General features: G+C 36.6%; 1 protein-coding gene across 1 annotated transcript in view; it reads right to left on the bottom strand.

The window, feature by feature from the left end:
• Window positions 1–20,603, bottom strand: part of LOC111143066 (sperm associated antigen 17) — a 262,265-nt gene that overhangs the window by 89,642 nt on the left and 152,020 nt on the right. The window contains exons 29-32 of the mRNA XM_022496516.1: window positions 20,328–20,487; window positions 11,962–12,179; window positions 8,118–8,262; window positions 6,377–6,531 (exon numbers count right to left, since the gene is read on the bottom strand). Coding sequence (XP_022352224.1) covers window positions 6,377–6,531; window positions 8,118–8,262; window positions 11,962–12,179; window positions 20,328–20,487 — 678 coding nt within the window. The remainder of the gene's footprint in view (window positions 1–6,376; window positions 6,532–8,117; window positions 8,263–11,961; window positions 12,180–20,327; window positions 20,488–20,603) is intronic.

Genomic DNA, 20,603 nt, shown 5'->3' on the forward strand with positions numbered 1-20,603 from the left:
GATGGACATATGTGTTATTTTCACAATCTTGTATTATTACCAATGTTATCAACATCTGTATACAAATTTGGGGGTGGATATATAAATTAATTTCCCTTGGATGTCTGCTTAGGTGTGGAATTGCTGGGTCATATGATAACTATTTTTAACTTTTTGAGGAACTGCCAAACTGTTTTCCAAAGCAATTGCAGCATTATACATTCCTATCAGTAATGTATGAGGATTCCAATTTCTCCACATCCTCACCAACACTTATTACTGTCTGTCTTTTTCATTCTAGTCATTTTAGTGGGTGGGAAATAGTATCTCATAGTTTAATTTGCAATTCCCTAATAATTAATGATGCTGAACATCTTGTCATGTGCTTATTTGTCATTTATATAACTTCTTTGGGGAAATGTTTATTCAAATCCTTGCCATTTAAAAATTGCATTATTAGTCTTCATTGTTGAGTGGTAGTCGTTCTTTATACATTCTGGATACTAGACTATTATTATTTGTATGATTTACAAATAATATCTTCCATTCTGTTGGTTGTCTTTTCACTTTCTGTGTGGTATCCTTTAGAGTACAAACCTCTCATTTTGTTTGTGCTTTTGCACGAGAAACTGCTGCCAGATTCAAGGACATGAAGATTTGCACTATCTTTTCTTCTAAGAGGTTTGTTGTTTGAGCTTTTACAACTAAGTCCTTGGTGCTTTTTGAGTTCATTTCTGTGTATAGTGTGAGGTACAGGTCAACTTTATTAACCAGTTGTTGAAAGACTATTCTTTTCCCCATTGAATTAGCGTGGCATGCTTATAAAGAATTTATTGACCACAAATTGATAATAAATGACTACTTAGCTCTATTCTAATGATCTATATGCCTATCTTTATTCTAGTAGCACACTGTCTTAATTACTGTAGCTTTGTAGTAAGTTTTGAAATCAGGAAGTGTGAGTCATCTAACTTTGTTCTTCTTCGAGATTGTTTTGGTTATTTGGAGTATTTCCAATTTACATACGAATTTTGGTATCAGCTTGTCAATTTTTGCAAAACAGGTGGCTGGGGTGTTAATAAAGAATGTAAGGAGTACTGCCATCTTAATAATGTTAACTTTTCCATAAACTTAATATGTGATGTTTTCTGTTTATTAGGTCTTTGATTTCTTTCAGTGATATTTTGTAATTTTCAGTGTATAAGTCTTACTAAATTTATTTCTAATTATTTTATTCCTTTTTTAATCCACATCACCTATTTCACCCATACCCCACTCACCTCTCCTCTAGTAATCATCAGTTTGTTCTCTATGGTTAGGAGTCTGTTTCTTGGCTTATCACTCTCTTTTTTTCCTTTCTGCATTTGTTTTGTCTCTTAAATTCCACCTATGAGTGAAATCCTATGGTATTTGTCTTTCTCTGAATTATTTTACTTAGCATTATAATTATACTCTCTAGATCCATCCATGTTGCTGCAGATGGCAAGATTTCCTTCCTTTTTATGGCTGAGTAATATTCCATTATATATGTAGTGCTATATATATATATATACATATATATATATATATATGGATAAAGAAGATGGAATATATATATTCCATCTTCTTTATCCATTCATCTATCAATGGATACTTGAGCTGTTTCCATAATTTGACTACTATAAATAATGCTCAATAAACATAGGGGTGCATATATCCTTCCAAATTAGTGGTTTTCTATTCTTTGGGTAAATACCCAGTAGTGCCATTACTGGATCATAAGATAGTTCTATTTTTAACTTTTTGAGAAAGCTCCATACTGTTTTCCACAGTGGCTTCACCAATTCAAATTTCCACCAGCAGTGCAAAGGGTTCCTTTTTCTTTGCATCCTCGCCCACACTTTTTGCTTCTTGTATTGCTGATTTTAGCCATTCTGACAAGTGTGAGGTGGTATATCATTGTAGTTTTGATTTGTATTTCTCTGATTACTAGTGATGTTGAACACCTTTTCTTGTCTATATGTCTTCTTTGGAAAAATGTCTGTTCATGTTTTCTGCCCATTTTTAAACTGGATCATTTATTTTTTGTGTGTGTTGTGTAAGTTCTTTATATATTTTGGATACTAACTCTTTATCAGATATATCATTTCCAAATATCTTCTCCCATTCAATAGGTTTTCCTTGAGTTTTTTGTCGATTGTTTCCTTCACTGTGCAGAAGGAATTTTGATGTTGTCCTAACAGTTTATTTTTGCTTTTGTTTCCCTTGCTCCATAAAACATATCTAAAAAAATATAGCTACAGCCAGTGCTAGAGAAATTACTGCCTATGCCCTCTTCTGGAATTTTTATGGTTTCAGGTCTCATATTCAGGTCTTTAAGCCATTTTAAGTTTATTTTTGTGTATAACATAAGAAAGTGGTTGAGTTTCATTCTTTTGCATGTAGTTGTCCAGTTTTCCCAACACCATTTGTTGAAGAGAAGTGTTTTATTCCTTTTGATGCTACTTTAAACAGCATTGTTTTCTTAATCTCAATTTTATATTGCTTTTTGTTAATGTAGAAAAATATAATTGGCTTTTGTATATTGATCTTACATCTTGCAAACTTGCTGAACTCTTTTATTAGTTCTAATTGTGTGTGTATGTGTACATTGTGTTTTTGGTAGATTGCATTTCTTAGGATTTTCTAGATATGCTTTTATATCATCCGTAAAAAGAGAGATAGTTTTACATTTTTCCTTTCCAATCTGCTTGCACATTATTTATTCTTATTGTCTGATTGCCCTGGTTAGAGCCTTCAGTACAATGCTGAGTTGGAAGGATGAGAGCAAACATTCATGTGCTGTGCCGGATTTTAGACAGAAAGCTTTTAGCTTTTTAACAAATAGCGATAAGAATGCTATTTGTTAGCTGTGGTTTTTTTGTTTTGTAGATGCCCTTTATGAGGTTGAAGAAGTTTCCTTCTGTTCCTAGTGCACTGAGTTTTTTTTTTAATCGTGAAAGGGTGCTGAATTCTGTCAAATGCTTTTTCTGAGTCTTAGGTAGATGATCATGTGGTTTTAGTCCTTTATTTTTTCATATGATATATTATATTGATTGATTTTTGCATCTTGAACCAACCTTGAATTCTTGGGATAAATCCCACTTGGTGACAATGTATAATTCTTTTTTACATGTTGCTGGATTCTGTTGGCTAGCACCTTCTTGAGGATTTTTATCTATCTTCATAAAAGATACTGGTCTGGAGTGTTCTTGTGATGACTTTGTCTGGTTTTATCAGGGTAATACTGACCTGACGGAATTAGTTGGGAAGTGTTCCCTCCTCTTCTATATATTGGAAAAGTTTATGAAAATTCTCCAGTATTAATTCCTCCATAAATGTTTGGTAGAATTTACCAGTGAGGCTATCTGGCCCTGGGCTTTTCGGTGTGCTAAATTTTAAAATTACCAATTCAATCTTTTACTTCTTATAGGTCTATTCTGAGTTTTTAGTTCTTCTTGACTCAGATTTGGAAGTTTGTACCTTTCCAGAAATTTATCTATTTCATCTATTGCATCTAATCTGTTGACATTCATAGTATTTCCTTATAATTCTTTTCATTTCTGTAAGATTTGTAAAAATGTTTTATCTTTCACTCTTAATTCTAATAATTTGGGTCTCCCCCTCTTCTTTCTCTCTCTCTGTCCCTAAAAGTTTGTTAATTTTGTTGATCTTTTCAAAGAAACAACTTCTGGTTTCATTGACTCTCTCTATGGTTTTCTATTCTGTCTTTTATTTATTTCTATTATAATCTATTATTTACTTCTATATGTTTGCTTCAATTTTAGTTTGCCAAAAAGTTGATTTGAACAATATTTTCAGTTTTCTAGTTGTCTTTATGTAGTAGTGTATTTTCAGGAGTTCTTACTCTATCACTTTGAAAGTGTCTCATACTGACTATCCACCATTGCCTAGGCCCAGAAAACCCCGTTGGATCTTGGCTAATTCTGAGACTTCTCTGTGGTTCCAGGTACATTTTACAGTAGGTAATGTGTTTGGTTAAATTTGCAACTTTCCTGGGCTCCAAAAGTCTTCATCAAAATGGACCCAAACTGTCAGATTTGACTCTATAACTTATTGAAAGCTGCTCTGGACAGAAAAAGATGTCCTATAACATCCACTGTTAAGACATATACCATAGACCAGGTGAAGCAGAAATATTGAAATGCCAAAAGTAAACCTGATAAACAGGATGTGCCTTTCTTTCTAGGATGTTAACCTGGAGAAACATCTATGCTGAAGCCTAGAGACTCAACGTGGCAAATACAGATCCACATTTTCTGCTAGTGGTTGTTTTTGATTAACCCGATAGCCAGTTAGATAATAGAATTCTCATGATTTTACATTCTCATATTTTACATTCACAGTTCAAAGTTTACTATAAAATTTGCCTCTTCCAACTGATTTCATATACCGAGTAGAGGATATAACCACATTCCATTATTATAAGGTGTTTGTTTATGGTATTGCTAACAAAGACAAGGACCCTTGAAGTCCTACTTCAAAGCATTCTTATAAATGCTTATTACATTTCTGTATCTTCCCCAAAGGAACCACTTAGGTTGGATCATAGTGGTATAGAAGAACAGTCTGACTACTCTCTTTCAGAAGCTTGTTCAAGCATATATACACACACACACATACACACACTGTCCCCAAAAGACAATAGGTCTTCTGGTCTAGGGAAATTGGTTTCAGTTCCTAGAATGAGGGACAGAGGAAGGTTTCCCATGGGGGATAACAGACCCATTATTTGTCATCTTGTCTTCGTGAAACCCTCTAGCTGGGTGGATGGTCCCACCCCTATTTGTGCACCTTTTAGTCATAGAGGATAACAACTGTTATACATGCCTCCTATTTGATGTCTTGGTTAATCATTTTAGTGCTGCTAAGGTACAATGGTGGACTATACCAAGCTCAACCTCCATTATTATTATTATTATTATTATTATTATTATATTGCCTAAATCCTGCCTCTTTCATTATATTGCCCATTGTTCTCATGCTGGTGAGCGATGAGTGATGACCACTAATAGGAGGTGGGCAGAGGATTTTTTTGCATGCCATCTTTCAGTGCTATACAACTGCAGAACTATAATAGGTATTGGTAAATTTATTTGGAGTTTTTTTTTTTTTTCCATTTGGGAACTAAAGGTCTGTGTGTTTCTCAGCCAAGAATGGTCAACCTTCCAATCCATTCTTGGGCTGTGTTTTGGGAGAATGGGCAAACCTGGAAGGAACAAGTGGCTACACAATAATGGTGGATACTGAATGTCTGTAAGTTGGATCTCTTTTCTGTTTATGTCTCTTTCTCCAGTGGCAACTGTCATTGGTTCTAAAATTCCATTGCCCTCATAGCTGTAACCATTTGAGTTTGGTACTATGATAAAAATAAGGCAAAAACTGGCCTCATCACAGAATCTTAGGGGATTATCATGACATCTGGCAGCACACATGGTACCAGAATATGGATGCTGCCAATCTGCTGAAGAAAATGGACCTTCTGAGTATTGAAGAAGGATTGCTCCCCTTAGTCAACTGCCACATACCACAATCATGTCTCACCTTCAGCACCTGCCTTGCCCCATGACAATCTACACTGGAAGAAGAGGGAGTAGGGTATCATCATTTGGAGAGATGGGAGGCATAAACCGATTTTAGCAGCTTTCACAGTAACATTTGACACTGAGGTCTTAGTCAGTCATCTTCTGATTTTGTGCTCTCAGTATTCTGTGACATTGTATGTGACATCCTGGCACTTGTGTCTCTTCTCAGGCAAGTGGAAAGATGAGGGCAAATCCTTCCAAGGCTTCCAAGAGACTGCAGGCTGACACTAGGTGGTTGTGATTAATAGGAAAATGTAAGAAGGTACAGGAGTTGCTAAGAGCTCTCCTCGCTGAGCCTTCAAGAACAAAGCTTTGTAAGCTGTTCTCCTAGGACCCACAGATCATATGTTCCTTCCCATCCTATGGGGACTCTAGGTAAAGTGGCAATGGACTGGAGATGGGAAGGATGGGAGAGTGTGAATAAGGACAGAGGTGGTAGGAGGTGAAGCTGGTCGGGTAGGCACAGGACAGATCACATGAGTGCTTCTAACAGTGCCTGACACCTACTAAATAAAAGATCCCCAACAAATACATTTTAAAACCTTGATCTGAAAATACGAAAGCATTGTAAGACAAGCAGGACAGTGGTTTTCTGCAATGGATTGCAAAAAGAAGATGAAAAAGTAAAAAGAGATTGAGAAGTGTGTTCTAAGTACATGAGACAAAGGGAACAACAGCTGTATGTGGCAGGAATATTCACCACCCCAGAGGAGTGAGTTTTCTTATTCAAATGGACACTTCTCTTTGGCACTCCTCATTTCTCCTAGACCCACCTGGTATGTTCCCTGTGGCTTTGCAATAATAGACGTCCCATCCCCAAAGGTGGCAGAGCAGCTACTGTCCTCGCAGTTGGTGATGATAGTGGCATAGTGTGAGTTTTCTATCCGCATGCACTTCACCTGCCTGGTGACAGTTTGAGGACTCTCAGCTGCAAGCAAATGCAAGGTAAGCAGATCTCACAGGATGCACACATTGGGAAACACGCCTGCCTGCTGAGTTTGCTCCTGTCTCCTGGCATCTGGGCTAGAAGCTGAGACCATGTGCTGAGAACTCACTTCACAGGGCTGGTGCATGGCCTCCTCACTGTCAATGCAGAGGAATTCTTCCAGAATAACTCTTGCTCCTTAATTTAATGTGCTGTTTTGTTCTTACTACTATTTTTATTTTGCATAATTGAAAACACCCAGAAAAGCATAAAAGACAATTTAACTATTTATATACTCGCCAATCAAAATTTACGCTTGTTAATATTTTGTCATATCTGTTTCAACATTCTTAATATGTATATAAGAGAAAAATTGCAGGTAAGCTGAGGTTCACTTTTCTCCTTATCCCTGGTTTTATCTCCTTCTCTTGAAGTCTACTTTTATCTTTTCTATAAATATATATATCAAAATCATATATAATCTTCTGTGGTTTTAAATATGCATACATTGTATAACACTGTATGTATCATTTTACACCTACATTTTCTACTTGACATTGCTTTGAGACCTTCAGCCATCGTGATATGTAGTTGTGTGGGCATATGTGTGCATGTGTGTACTTCATTCCTTTTAAGTACTATATAGTATTCTTTTGTAAGAATATACTGCATTTTATTTCTCTATTCTGCTGTTGGTGGACATTTTTTTATTTCCCAGCATTTTGATATCATATTTGGTGCTGCAAGGAACACCCTGAACCTGTTTCCTTGTACAAATGAGTAAGAGTGTTGTTAAGAGTGTCTTTCTACATGTACCCAGAAGTGGAGTTAGTGCATCATATGATATGCCCATTTCAAAGTTACAGATATTTTAAAATTGCCCTCTCCAGTGGTTCTTTTAATTCTCACTCTAACAGGTGGGATACGAAGGTTGTTCTTTCTCACTGGCTTGCCAATTTTGTTGCACTTAATTTGGCAAGGAAGCATTTAATGCATTAAGCAAATAAACCCTGGAATTAAAGGAAAGGGAGACAGGGAATAATTTGCCATTAAAAATCTTGTTTAAATTTAGGTTAGGAAAGGCGTTATGCTTTTAGAGTCTCTGCCCAGGTTCCTGTTAATTAGCACCTGCAGCTTTGTTCTTCTCTCATGCTGTCTCTGATAATGAGAGGCATGTTCAGAATTGAAGGAGGGCCTTACTGAGATCACCTTTATGCAAATCAGATTCCGTAAGGATCAACAGAAACAGGTCTGAGAGCTAATGCCCCAGGCAACAGAGTCATAATTATTAACTTTTAGTTGCCACCAATCCAGACTATATTTTAGCAGTGAAAATGGAAAAAGTTACTATTACTATCCATCAGCCAACTAGAGTTATCACTCCCACGACTGTTGAGGATTAAAAAAAAAAAAAAAAAGGTAGCAAAAGGGCCATAGAGCCCTTGCTCTAGACTGCACATGTGTTCTTTGGTTGGCAGAGTTCTTAAAAAAATTATTTTTCTTATGTGTGGGTTAAAAAACGCAGTGAGGTTCGTACTCATCTTATTCTAAAGACACATATTGTCCCATGCTTGAAAAATAAAACTCACTTATTTTATTATCTTCTGGAGGAGTAATATGATCTTCATAAACTTGATAAAAGGTTGTGATTCGGGTACCATCAGCATGATCCACTATCCGAGTACCATCTTTTCTTTCCACAATGACCACTCTGTCTTCTCGAGTTGTCATGACCTGAACATACAAAGGCAGAGCATGATTATTTGGTCAGATGGTTAATCCCAAGTCCATTTATTTTTATACCTCATTGAATACCATCAAAATCCTTGTTGTCCATTTGTAAGCTTAAGTTTGATCTCCTCTATTTGGTCAAAGCTTTGCAACAATCCTGGAAGGCAGGTAATGCTATCCCCATGTTGTAGATGAGGGAATGCATGCTTAGAGAAGTTAAGGAATTTGCTCACGGTCACTCAGCAAACGCCAGGGCTGGTGTCGCACTAAGGCCATTGGACTTGAAAATTGATGCTCCTTCCACTGTTGTATATTTGTGAGAAAAAAGTTAACGCCAGGACTGGCCTAGCCCCGGTCTGTCTGGGAAAATGACCCTAGGTCCTGCCTCCTTGAAAATTACAGGGGCTCCCTGGCCTGCTATGCCATTCTCAGTCTAATGCCATCAGAACAGAATGTGAAGATTGGTGGGGAACAGAGGCTGTGGTTTCTCTGCGTCAAGCTGATCCACACACTCACAGGCTCTTGTCTGCTGCTGCAGGTTGTGCCCCAGGTGGGCTTGAAGGGTAAAGGAAGCTGCACCTGTGGGTCATTGCTGGGCCTCCCAGCTGAGTGAGGGTGCCACATTGATCTTGCTGCATTTGCTGCCTTGTGTCCTTCCCTAAAGCAGAGCAAATGCAGATGCAGATTAAAGCCTGGTTGTTCTGTTAGCTTGATTGTCCACGGTAACCTGTAATCTTTTCTATTCCAGTGGAAAGGATTATTGTGGAGGATGGATAGAAGGTCTGAGAAGGAAAATAGCTGTTATCATCCAAGGCAGGAAGCCAAAGGATGGTTACCTGGTCAACACAGTATGTCCCAGGTATGTTCCAACGTGGAATGCTACCAGACTTGGGATACTGGGGCAGAGCATACCAGCTCCTGAGCCCCTGCCAGTTGGCTGAGGCTTTGTCGGTCTGTGCCACAGCTCAGCTTCTCCCTTTGCCCATTTATGTTTCCATCCCCTTCCTTGCACAGGTGCTGTCCAACTGGCAATAACAGTATTGCAAACTATGTAGCACATGTTTCAATCATCAAGTATTTTCTAACTTGTACTGTCTTAACTGTAAGGGACACAGTATTTCACTGAAGAGTCCAGATGGATATGACAGTAGGTTTGTTAGCTATGTTTTGACTCAAATTTCTGGGGCCATTGGAAGCAGGTGATAATTGCTTTATCTCTTTATAGTAGGCAGAAATCACTATATTTGAGAGAAATGCATGCTGTCATTATTTTATGTTCTTATCATTGGCACTCTCAGCTAATGCATTTAATGAGAAACACCACTGAAGAATACAGTGGTTGAGAGTATGAGCTCTGGAGTAAAGCTGCCTGAATTCAAATCCCAACTTTGCCAATGGCTGGTTGACCTAGGCAAGTGGCCTAACTTCTCTGTGCTCTAGTTTCCTCATCTGCAAAATGAAGGCAACACTAGCATCTGCTTCAGGCATATTATGTGGATTAAATGAAATAATGTTGGTAAAGTGATTGACATTTAGTCAGTCATCAAGTCAGCAAGAGGTAATACTACCTTTTTATCCAGTAAAAATATTCACACACTGTTATTTAGAATTATTCAAACATTTCATAACACCACATAACACTGACACTTTCTGATCACTGTACAGTGGGAAAATCATTATTCTCAGTGGTGGTAAGAATAGAGTAGAAAGAACATTTACTGAACACCTGATAGTGTTGGATCTGGCATTAATCTTAGCAACTATTTCAGGTAATCACTATTATCTCCATTTGTAAGTAAGGAAAATTGGATTAGAAGATTGTCCAAAGTCACACAGCCAGTAGGGAGTGTGGCTGGTGTTCAAACCCAGATCTGTGTCACCACAAGGGCAGTGCCCATGCCTCTAATTTAGTGATATTTCATGTGTCATGAAAAAAATCCATTTTCAATTTTGTTTCATACGACCATGTGATTTCTTGACCCTTAGGTCCCTGGTGGCTAGGCACACGGGATCTGGATTGCAACCTTGGGGTCCACATTCTGACTCTACTACTTGCTGTGTGCTTTTGGGGAAATTATGTAACCTTATGTTTTTGCCTCATCTGTAAAATGTAAACACTGGTCTTTTGTGAGAATAAAAGGAGAACAGGGCTTGGCAAACAACAAGCGCTCAGTTAAGTATTATTATTACTGTTGTTTTTATTATTCTGTTATATGTTTGATGTTCAACAAGTGCTTGAATCCAGGCTCTTGGGCATTGGTTCATGCTTCTGTAATGGTGACAGGTAATAATTAGGGAAACTGAGAGTTATTAAGAAATGTTAATCGCATTTGCATATTATGCCAAGTAATCTATATCAGAGGATGAATAGAAGGGAGTTATTTGAAGTGACCAGAAAAACCTTCCTGTAATGATACGTAGTTTGAGTCTCACAAAAAATACAACTAGCAGGCAAGGTAAGAGATTACAAAATTATTTCAGAAGCTGACTAAAGAAGGAAGGAAGACATGTTTGGTTAGGTAATGTAATTCATCTCAATAGTGAGCAGTCATTTTGCTTTTGACCAGCAGCACATGGTTATAAGCAAAGGTAGATATAAGGCACCTATAAGATAGAACCCAGATATAAGGCACCTATCCATCATGTCATTTACTTTCAGAGGGCACTGAAATGCTCCACATAAGACTTTAGAGGACTAGCTGAGGGATGGAAAGAGCTCAGTTTTCAGTCGCCAACAACTGCTCCTAACTAGGATCTAGCACTGGCTGAATGTGTACTCTTGACCACATTATTCAACTTGCTGAGGCCTGATTTCCTCATAGGTATAATATGATATTCACTGGTGTGGAGACTGAATGAGATAATGTACACAGAACCTTCAATCCCCTAACAGAAATCCTGCCACAAAGCCTGCCACTATCGTTCATCCCAGAAGTTTTGATTTCACATCATAAGCCAAACCATTCTTTTCTTTTTTAAGATTTTATTTATTTATTTATGAGAAAGAGAGAGAGGGCACATGAGTAGGGGGAGGGGTAGAGAGAGAGAGAGACTCTCAAATAGACTCTGCATACGCACAGAGCATAACAAAGGGCTCAATCTCACTACCCTGAGATTGTGACCTGAGCCAAAACCAAGAGTTGGAGGCTTAACTGGTGCCTCAAAACCATTATTTTCTACACCATTCGTCACTTATTCTTCGGCTACAAATAAAATCTTTTGTCCAGTTACTCTGTAATGTTGCCAAATTCTTGCATTATTTAATGTGAGCATCTCCCTAAATATACCATACATTCTTTGGAGTCATGGATCATGAATAAATTTCTACCACTTATTTCAGTTTCACACAAAGAAAAAGGAACAAAGCATAGCCCCTCAACTTCTAGAAGATAAGACATTACACAAATATATTCAACATAAAGAAATATATGACATAATTAATCTTGTATGCCTTAAATGTGATATAAATATTCATGATCTGTTTCTCATTTCAAAAATTAGTATTTCATGGTACATTTTTCAAGTAAAATAAACCACAGAAATGTTTTGCGCTTGCAAAGAAGGATCCATCTGTTCATCTATCCATCTACTACTTACCAAGTAGTTAGAGTAAATTAAGTATTTGCTAGGTACTCTTCTAATATGTTGTTTCAGAACTCTAATGATTTATAAAATTTTGCAATAAACAATAGTTTGCCATACCGTTCCATTGACAGGATCTGTGGCCTTGAAGGATAATAATGGGGTCATGTCTGTTATTCTTTCTAATCCTTTGGTGCCAATCCGATTTCCTTCTGGTGTGGTTGTAAACCAGGTGCCTACATGAACCTCCACAGGAGTTACTCTTTGAACTGTCTCTGGGTGAGGTTCATGGCTTTCATTCTTATGTGCCATTGACGACTGATTTTTGTGACTTTTTCCTGCAGAAGTTCAAGTAAAATCAAATACAATATAATTATAATATCAATTACATAGATTATACATTAAGCTTAACACACTGTAAGCTACCTCAGACACTGTGACAGAAATTCTAAGTGGTATTCATCAATTATATTATTTCTCAAGTGGGAAAATACCTATTCTGGTCAATTTCTGTATAATTTTGAATGTTGCCTATAGCTCCCCGGATTCCAGATTTGGAGATTTGTAGCCCAGTTTTTAAACCCTACCTTTGCTCCATATCTTAAATTCCTTCTTTCGACTTACTGAACTCTAGCATTTTACCAGATTATTTCACTCTTTATTCCCTTGATTGTTTCATTTTGTTACTCATAGATAGGAAACTGCTTTCTTCAGCTGTGGTTCCAAAGAAATTTACCAACCAGGCATATATCCTTGGCCTCTCACTAGGGGAGAGGATCTGTACAATCCAACTACTGCATCGCTAATCATCTGATGCATCCCTCCTTCCAATCCACCACCACCTATTTGGAAAGGAATACAGAACTGAAAAAGCCTTATGGAACTCTGTGAATACTATCTCAATCCCTCTATCATGGATAGATTTGCTCCATTTGTATAAATAATGATGAGTGATCTGTAGATGAGATTGGCCAGCATTATCAAACCTCAATGATGAGGTAAACTCAGACCCAGAAGCAAATTACAAACAAAGATAGTGAAGGACTGTTAACTCTAGGAAGATTCCTCAGATTCAGAGTATGAAGTGTGCATCAGAGGATGGATCTTAGCCTAAGATGCAGATTTAACTAATAGGAAGAGCCCAATAATACATATGCATGAAGCTAAACTTTACTTTTGCCCTAAGATTTAATTTGGACTTATTTCTATTTCCAGAGTGTTAAAAAAGAACTGATAAGATCTAAAGAAATTATTTAGAATGACTCTCAGAGAGTCAAAATAATAGAAATAATAAAAGAGAGGTAAAAGTCTCTAATATATGCAAAAAGTGGAACAGAAACAAGATTTGAAAAGGTAATTATTGAGAATTTTCTGGTATAAATAAAAGATACTAATCCATAGACTCAAGAATCCCAATTTATTCTCACTTGGATAAATAAAAAGAAACTCACACCTAGCCACATTGTATTGAAATTATAATAAGAAAAAGAAAATATTTTCAAGGCAGTTAGATTATCTTCGCAGCAACAACAATTAGACTGAGAGCCAACTTTTCAACAGCAACACTGTAAGCAAGAAGAGTCTAAAGATTTTTTGTCAATCTACTGGAGAGAAAACACCTGTCAATCCAGAATTCTGTAACCAGTAAAATTATCATCCAAGGATGGGGACAACATAAAGACATTTTCAGAAAATATCTGTTACACAATAAATGGATTAGAAGTTCTGATTAAAAGACAAAAATTATCAAATCGAATTTTTAAAATATTCACCTATAAGTTGCTTACAACAGATACATTTAAACATAAACCACTGAAAGTAAAACAAAGTATGAAAAAGTTATACTGCAAAGGAATTAAATGATAGCTGGTATGGCTATAATAATATAAGCAAAATAGACATTAGGGCAAAAAAGAATCCTAGAACAAAAAGCCATTGCATACTGATAAAAAGTTAAATTTACTATGAAGATATCTAAATTTATAAGTTAATAAAATCACATCCTCAAAGTATATGAAGAAAAATCTTACAGAAATATTAAAAAGATATAATAATTTCAGAGATAAATATTAAATTATAAGAAGGATAGCCTTGGATAGATTATTCTACCCTTATTTAAATATACTTCTGCTGAATAAATTGATACAGTAGATTAAAAATATCTGTGAGGTTATACAACAATGGTTGGCAAATTTTGACTTGTCAAGCAAATGTGGCTTGCTGTCTGTTGTAGTCTGTGAAGTAATACTTCTTTTAACATTTCTATATAATTAAAAGAAAATTAATTATAATACAATTATAATTAAAAGAAAAAAAGAAAAATAGTTTGCAATACATGAAAATTATATGAAATTCAAATTCTAGTGTCCATAAATAAGTTTTCTTTAAACACAATACACCATGCTCATTTAATTATGTATTGTCTATGGCTATTTTCATGCTACAATGGCAGAGGTGAATAGTTGTGACAGAGACAATATGGCTCACAAAGTCTAAATAAACTCTGGGTGTTATATGCAACTAATGAATTCTTGAACACTACATCAAAAACTCATGATGTACTATATGTTGGCTAACTGAACATAATAAAAAAAATATTTACTATCTTACTCTTTGTAGAGAAGTTTGCTGAACTTGGAAATAGATTGGATAACACAGCTAACAGTTTTGATCTAACAGTTATAAAGAGAACACTATACTCAATAACTACAGGATACATGCCCTTTTCAATCATACACAGACTTTTTTAAACACTTGCCCGTATTTGAGGCTATACATCACGTTTCAACGAATTTCAAAAGATTAGTTAAAAATCAATTATTTAAAAATCCTAAAAATACTTTATAGTTTTAGAAATTTAGAAACATGTTTAAATAACTTGTGGGTCAAAAAGGAAGTCATCTAAATAAATTTTTTTTAAAAAAGGTAGTCATCTGGAAATTAGAAAATATTTAGAGCTAAAAAATTATGAAAATACTAAATAGTATGTCTTGTGAGATGGGAGAAGCACTTCTGGTATGGCAAGAAAGGATCTTCAAAAAGCCATTCCTCAAAAAAAACAGTGACAACACTGGAAAAAAAATTACCAAAATCAACTCTTTTAGAAATCTGGAAACAAACCAAAGAATCACAACAATCAGCTGAATCTCAGTAACAACAACTGCTTTGTGGTGTTATAACTTACCCAATTCTCATCCTTCATCTTCCCCCATCTGCAACTGTGCAGTAGCCTTGAAAAACAGTAGCCTTGGAATCACAGTAGCTATGAAAACCAATGGTGTGGCAGCTGTTGGAGGGGGCCAATAGCCCTGGAATTCTCCTTAAAAGCCCCATTCCCAGAGACTCATCATTGTTCTACTGCTCTGAAAATTCCCTGAAAATCCTCACTCTGACCTGAGTTAGAATTCACTCATTGTAAACAACCTTATCCTGGGGCCCTTGTCTAAACAATCGGTGGCTATTTTTCATAATGTGGCTGTCTCAGGCTGCAAAAATAGTTGGGGCAAACAAGAGGCTGACCTAAAAACTTCAAAGAAGCTGGAGAATGAGATGACTGTAGGAACTTTGAAAAACTCTGACATTTTCCTGTGGCCAGATGCACATGGAGGTTTGTACTCATGCTCAGGAAAGACCTGAGAAATACAGAATCTCTCACCTCTGGCTGACCTTGAGGCTAGGGCTAGGGTCTAAACTGTGAGAGTAAAAAAGGAATGCCCCAATAAGTACACATATTCCCTTGGCAAAGGCTGGGAGGCTTTTTGGCTCGAGGCATGTAAGTAAATCCCGGCCTAATCATTAGCTGATCACTAAGCTAACACAGCAGAGACTGTAGTAGCCACACAGGACAAAGGAGAGAGACTTGCAAGAATAAGTTCAGGAAAGTCACTAAACAAACAGCAATAACAGCAACAACAAACAAACACTGGTGGTTGGCATCTTATTTTCAAAGTTGCTGCAAAACAAAAAAGGTTAGAGTAAGAAAGTTCAGCAAGATTTCAAGACACAAGGCCAAAATACAAAAAATAGACTGTCTTGATGTATACCATCAATGAACAACCTCAAAATTAAAAAAATCAATTCCACTTATAATAGGATCAAGAAGAATAAAACACATAAGAAAAATTTAACAAACAATTGTTAATAATTGTATACTGAAAACTATAAAAAGCTACTGAATGTAACTGAAGAAGACCTAAATAAATAAAAAGATATCCTTAGTTGATGAATTAGAGACAGTATTTTTAAGATGTCAAAGCTCTCAAAATTTATCTACACGTTCAGTGGAATCTCTATAAAAATTCCTGCCTCTTTTGCAGAAATTAACAATTTGATCCTAAAATTCATACAGAAATGCCAGAGACCCAGAATAGTCAAAACTACATTAAAAAGGAAAACAAACATGGGTGACTCAGACTTAGCTGTAGCAGTCAAGACAATGAGATGTTGGCAAAAGGATAAACATATAGGAGTTTAGTGGAGCAGAAATAAGACTCCAAAATTAAACCTTAATATTTATGGTTAATTGATTTTTGACTGAGGTGCCAAACAATTCAGTGGGGGAAATAATTGTCTTTTTAATAAACTCAAAAGAATGAATTTGGACCCCATCACATATTATATAAAAAAATATATAAAAGTGAATGTAAAAGCCCCTAGTGCAAAGCTAAAAATTTTAAACTCTTAGAAGAAAATACAGGAATATGTCTTTGTGACTTTGGATCATGGAATGATTTCTTAGCTGTGATACCAAAAGTACAAGCAACCAGATGGGTAAAAACCAGATAAATTGGACTTCAACAAAATGTACACCATGAAAAGGCACCATCAAGAATATGGAAAGATAGCCCAAAGACTGGGATAAAATATTCACAAATCATATACCTGATTTGTATGTGATCAGGAACTTGTATCCAAAATACACAAAAGATACTTATAACTCAAAAGTAAGAAGACAAATAATCTATTACAAAATTGGGGAAGGGTTTGAATAGAAATTTCTCCAAAGAAGATAGACAAATGTCCACTAAGTACATAAAAAGGTATTCAACATCACTAACCATTAAGAAAACGCAAATCAAAATCAAAATAGGATACCACTCTAAAAATAGAGTTACCCTATGACCCAGCAATAGCACTACTGGGTATTTACCCCAAAGATACAGATGTAGTTAAAAGAAGGGCCATATGCACCCCAATGTTCATAGCAACAATGTCCACAATAGCCAAAATGTGGAAAGAGCCAAGATGCCCTTCAACAGACAAACGGATAAAGAAGATGTGGTCCAATACACAATGAAATATTGCTCAGCCACCAGAAAGGATAAATACCCAACTTTTGCATCAACTTGGATGGGCCTGGAGGAGATTATGTTAAGTAAAATAAGTCAAATAGAGAAAGCCAATTATATGGTTTCACTTATTTGTGGAACATAAGGAATAGCATGGAGGATATTAGGAGAAGGGGAAAATGAAGGGGGAGAAATCGTAGTGGGAGAGCTATGGACTCTGGGAAACAAATTGAGGGATTTAGAAGGGAAGGGGGGTATGGGGATGGGTGAGCCCAGTGACGGGTATTAAGGTAGGCACGTATAGCATGGAGCACTGGGTGTTATACGCAAACAATGAATCATGGAACATTACATCAAAAACTAATGATGTAAGGGCACCTGGGTGGCTCGGTGGGTTAAGCCTCTGCTTTTGGCTCAGGTCATGATCTGAGGGTCCTGGGATTGAGCCCTGCATCGGGCTCTCCGCTCAGCAAGGAGCCTGTTTCCCCCTCTCTCTGCCTGCCTCTCTGCCTACTTGTGATCTCTCTCTGTCAAATAAATAGATAAAATCTTAAAAAAAAAAAACAACTAATGATGTATGGTGACTAATAGAACACAATAAAAAATTAATAAATAATAAAATAAAATCTTAATGCCTAAGCAGAAACCCAATACCCTCAAAATAATATACAAAAATAAATAAAATTTTAAAAAGAAAAAAAGAGGAATGGCTCCAGACAGAAAATAACAGTGTCGGCAAGAAAGTGAAGAAATAGGAACCCCTTCATCCATGCTGGTGAGAATGGAAAACAATGCAGCTGCTTTGGAAAAGTTTGTCATGTGCTCAAAGTGGGAAACACAGTTACTATTCTAGCAATTCCACTCCTGGGTATCTACTCCAGAGAAATGAAAATATATGTCCACACCAAAAACTTGTAAAGAAATGTTCATATCAACTTTATTTGCAGTTTCCCAAAAGTGGAAACAACTTGTATGTCTGTCAATGGATGAGTGGATAAACAAACTGTGGTGTATCCACACAGCAGAACATTACTCAACCATAAAAATGAAGTGCTGATACAAGTTACAACATAGCTGACCCTTGAAAATATTATGCTAACTAAAAGATGCCAGTCACAAAAGGCCTTGTGTTGTATGCTTCTCTTTAATGGAAATGTCCAGAATATATAAATCTATAGTAACAGAAAGTAGATTGGTGGTTCCAAGGTTCTGGGTAGAGGGGAAAAGAGACTGTCAGCTCCTTGGTACTGGTTTTGGGGAGAAGATGAAGGGAGAAATGAATCAATAGAGCACAGGTTTGTTTTTCTTCTCACAGGGGGTGAAATTATTCTGTATGTTATTGTAGTGGTAGATTCACTACATTATGCATTTGTCAAAACTCTCAGAACTATGCAATGTGAAGAATGAACCCTAATGCAAACTATGGACTTCAGTTAATAACAATGTATTGATATTGGTTTATCAGTTATAACACATGTGTTTAAAATAGAGAAAACTTTAAGCCGGGTAGGGAGGAAGTATAGAGGAATTCTGTACATTCTGCTCATTTTTTTCTGTAAACGTAAAATCGCTCTTAAAAAAAAAAAAAAGTCTATTAGTTCCTGCGTGTGTGTGTGTGTGCGCGCGCGTGCATGTGTGTGTGTGTGTGTGCGCGCGCGTGCATGTGTGTGTGCATGTGCACGCGTGTGTGTGTTTAAGTGAATACATCATCTTAGATGGACGGGCTTTAAAGAAAGCTGGAGCACACTATGCTGGAGGCAGAAGCCCTTTGGAACCTCACCGGGCTCTAAGAGAAGTGGCTACCCTTACATCAAGTCCTCTCCCATCAGAAGACGAGGGGAAGCTTTGAGCTGGGAAGTTTAAAAGCAATGAGGATGCCTTCATTCACTTCAACCAAGAGCCCTCAGCTACTACTAAAGGAAAGTCTATTTCTTTAAATTTTAATTAACCGAAAAGGAAATTCAGTTTGCCTCTATACAAGGTTACTGGTTACTGTGGGAAGATGTTTGAAATTAGCAAAGAAGATTAAATCTTGGTCTCAGATCATTTAAGTCCCATGAGAAATTGAGAAAAGTTTGTGATGCAGATGCCCAGACTCCAGTCACAGCTCTACCACTTAATAGCTGAGAGACCTCGAGAAAGTTACTTAACCTCTCTGTGTCTCAATTTCCTCATCTGTAAAGTGGAATTATTAAAATATCTACATAGAAACCAGAGTTGCTATGAGAATTAACTAATTTAATGTTTTAAAGTACTCAGAATTGTGCCTGGTACACAAACACACAACTCTTACAAATAAATATGAAAATAATAAACATCTCAATAGTAAACTGAGAAAATATGTGAATAGAAAATTCACAAAAAGAAAAAAATGATGTTTAACCTCACCAGTAATAAAGAAATGTAAATTAATGTAATAAAAGATTGTTAATTATCTATGAAATCAAATTAATAAGGAAATCCAGCACTGGCAAGGGTATGAGGAAACAAATATTTTCATACTGCATTGGAAGTGGGGGTGTCAATTGAAAATATCTCTGAGGAGAACAATTTCATATATTAGATTATGGCAGGCACGGTTGATTGCTTACTCAATTGTTATTCAATTTTCTTTTCCCCAAATAGTACTGCTCATCTCCTGAGAAAAAAATTCAGAAACGTCAGATGTTTGTTTTTCTACCCTAGGTACTTGGCCAGGTCTAGTCAATGGGATATAAGGGGAGGTCTGCTGGTGGGGACAGGGGGTGGAATCTGGAAATGTTTTCCTCTCTGACAAAAAGAGACACTTGAAAGTTCTTATATTCACTCTCTTTGTTTTTTGCTTTGAGAGTTACCACATGAGAACCTTACACCTAGAGCTGGTGTGGCCTTTTCCCAGCTTGCGGCTCAGAGGAAGAGGTCCAGAGAACCAGAGAAGCCTAGTCAGTACCTTGATATCATTGATCTGCTCAACTAACCCTAAAACAGTAGCCCAGGCATTAGAGCTAATGCTGTGTAAGAGTATACAACAACACAGGAAGATGTTCATTATTTATTACTAAGAGAAAAAAGCAGTTCATGAAACAGTGTGTAATGCTGTGATTCAATTAAGATGTACACACATGTATACATGTGAGTATACTTGAATATATACATGGAAAAGATGAGAAGTGTAAGATTTATTAAACCCATCATCAACTGAGATTCTTCAATTATTACCTTTCTTTGGAATGATAATTTCAGACGGTGCTGTTTCTGACTTTTGCTGAGAAACTGTGTCCATCAAGTCTCCACTATGAGGACTTGGTGGCATTTCAACAGGAGGAGAAACAGGACCTGAATCAGGACTATTGCTCACAACGCCATCTGCAAAGAGAACCTGAAGGAAAAGCAGAAGTTCCTACATTCTCAGAAGCAAGGAAGAGGCTGGTTAACATTTAACATTGTGTTAACACTGGCATAGGTTAAAGTCAATCCGAAGGGAAAATGCTGTTA

The sequence above is a fragment of the Enhydra lutris genome, unplaced genomic scaffold, assembly GCF_002288905.1.
Source record: "Enhydra lutris kenyoni isolate GAN:26980312 unplaced genomic scaffold, ASM228890v2 scaffoldscaffold9, whole genome shotgun sequence".
Lineage (NCBI taxonomy): Eukaryota > Metazoa > Chordata > Mammalia > Carnivora > Mustelidae > Enhydra > Enhydra lutris.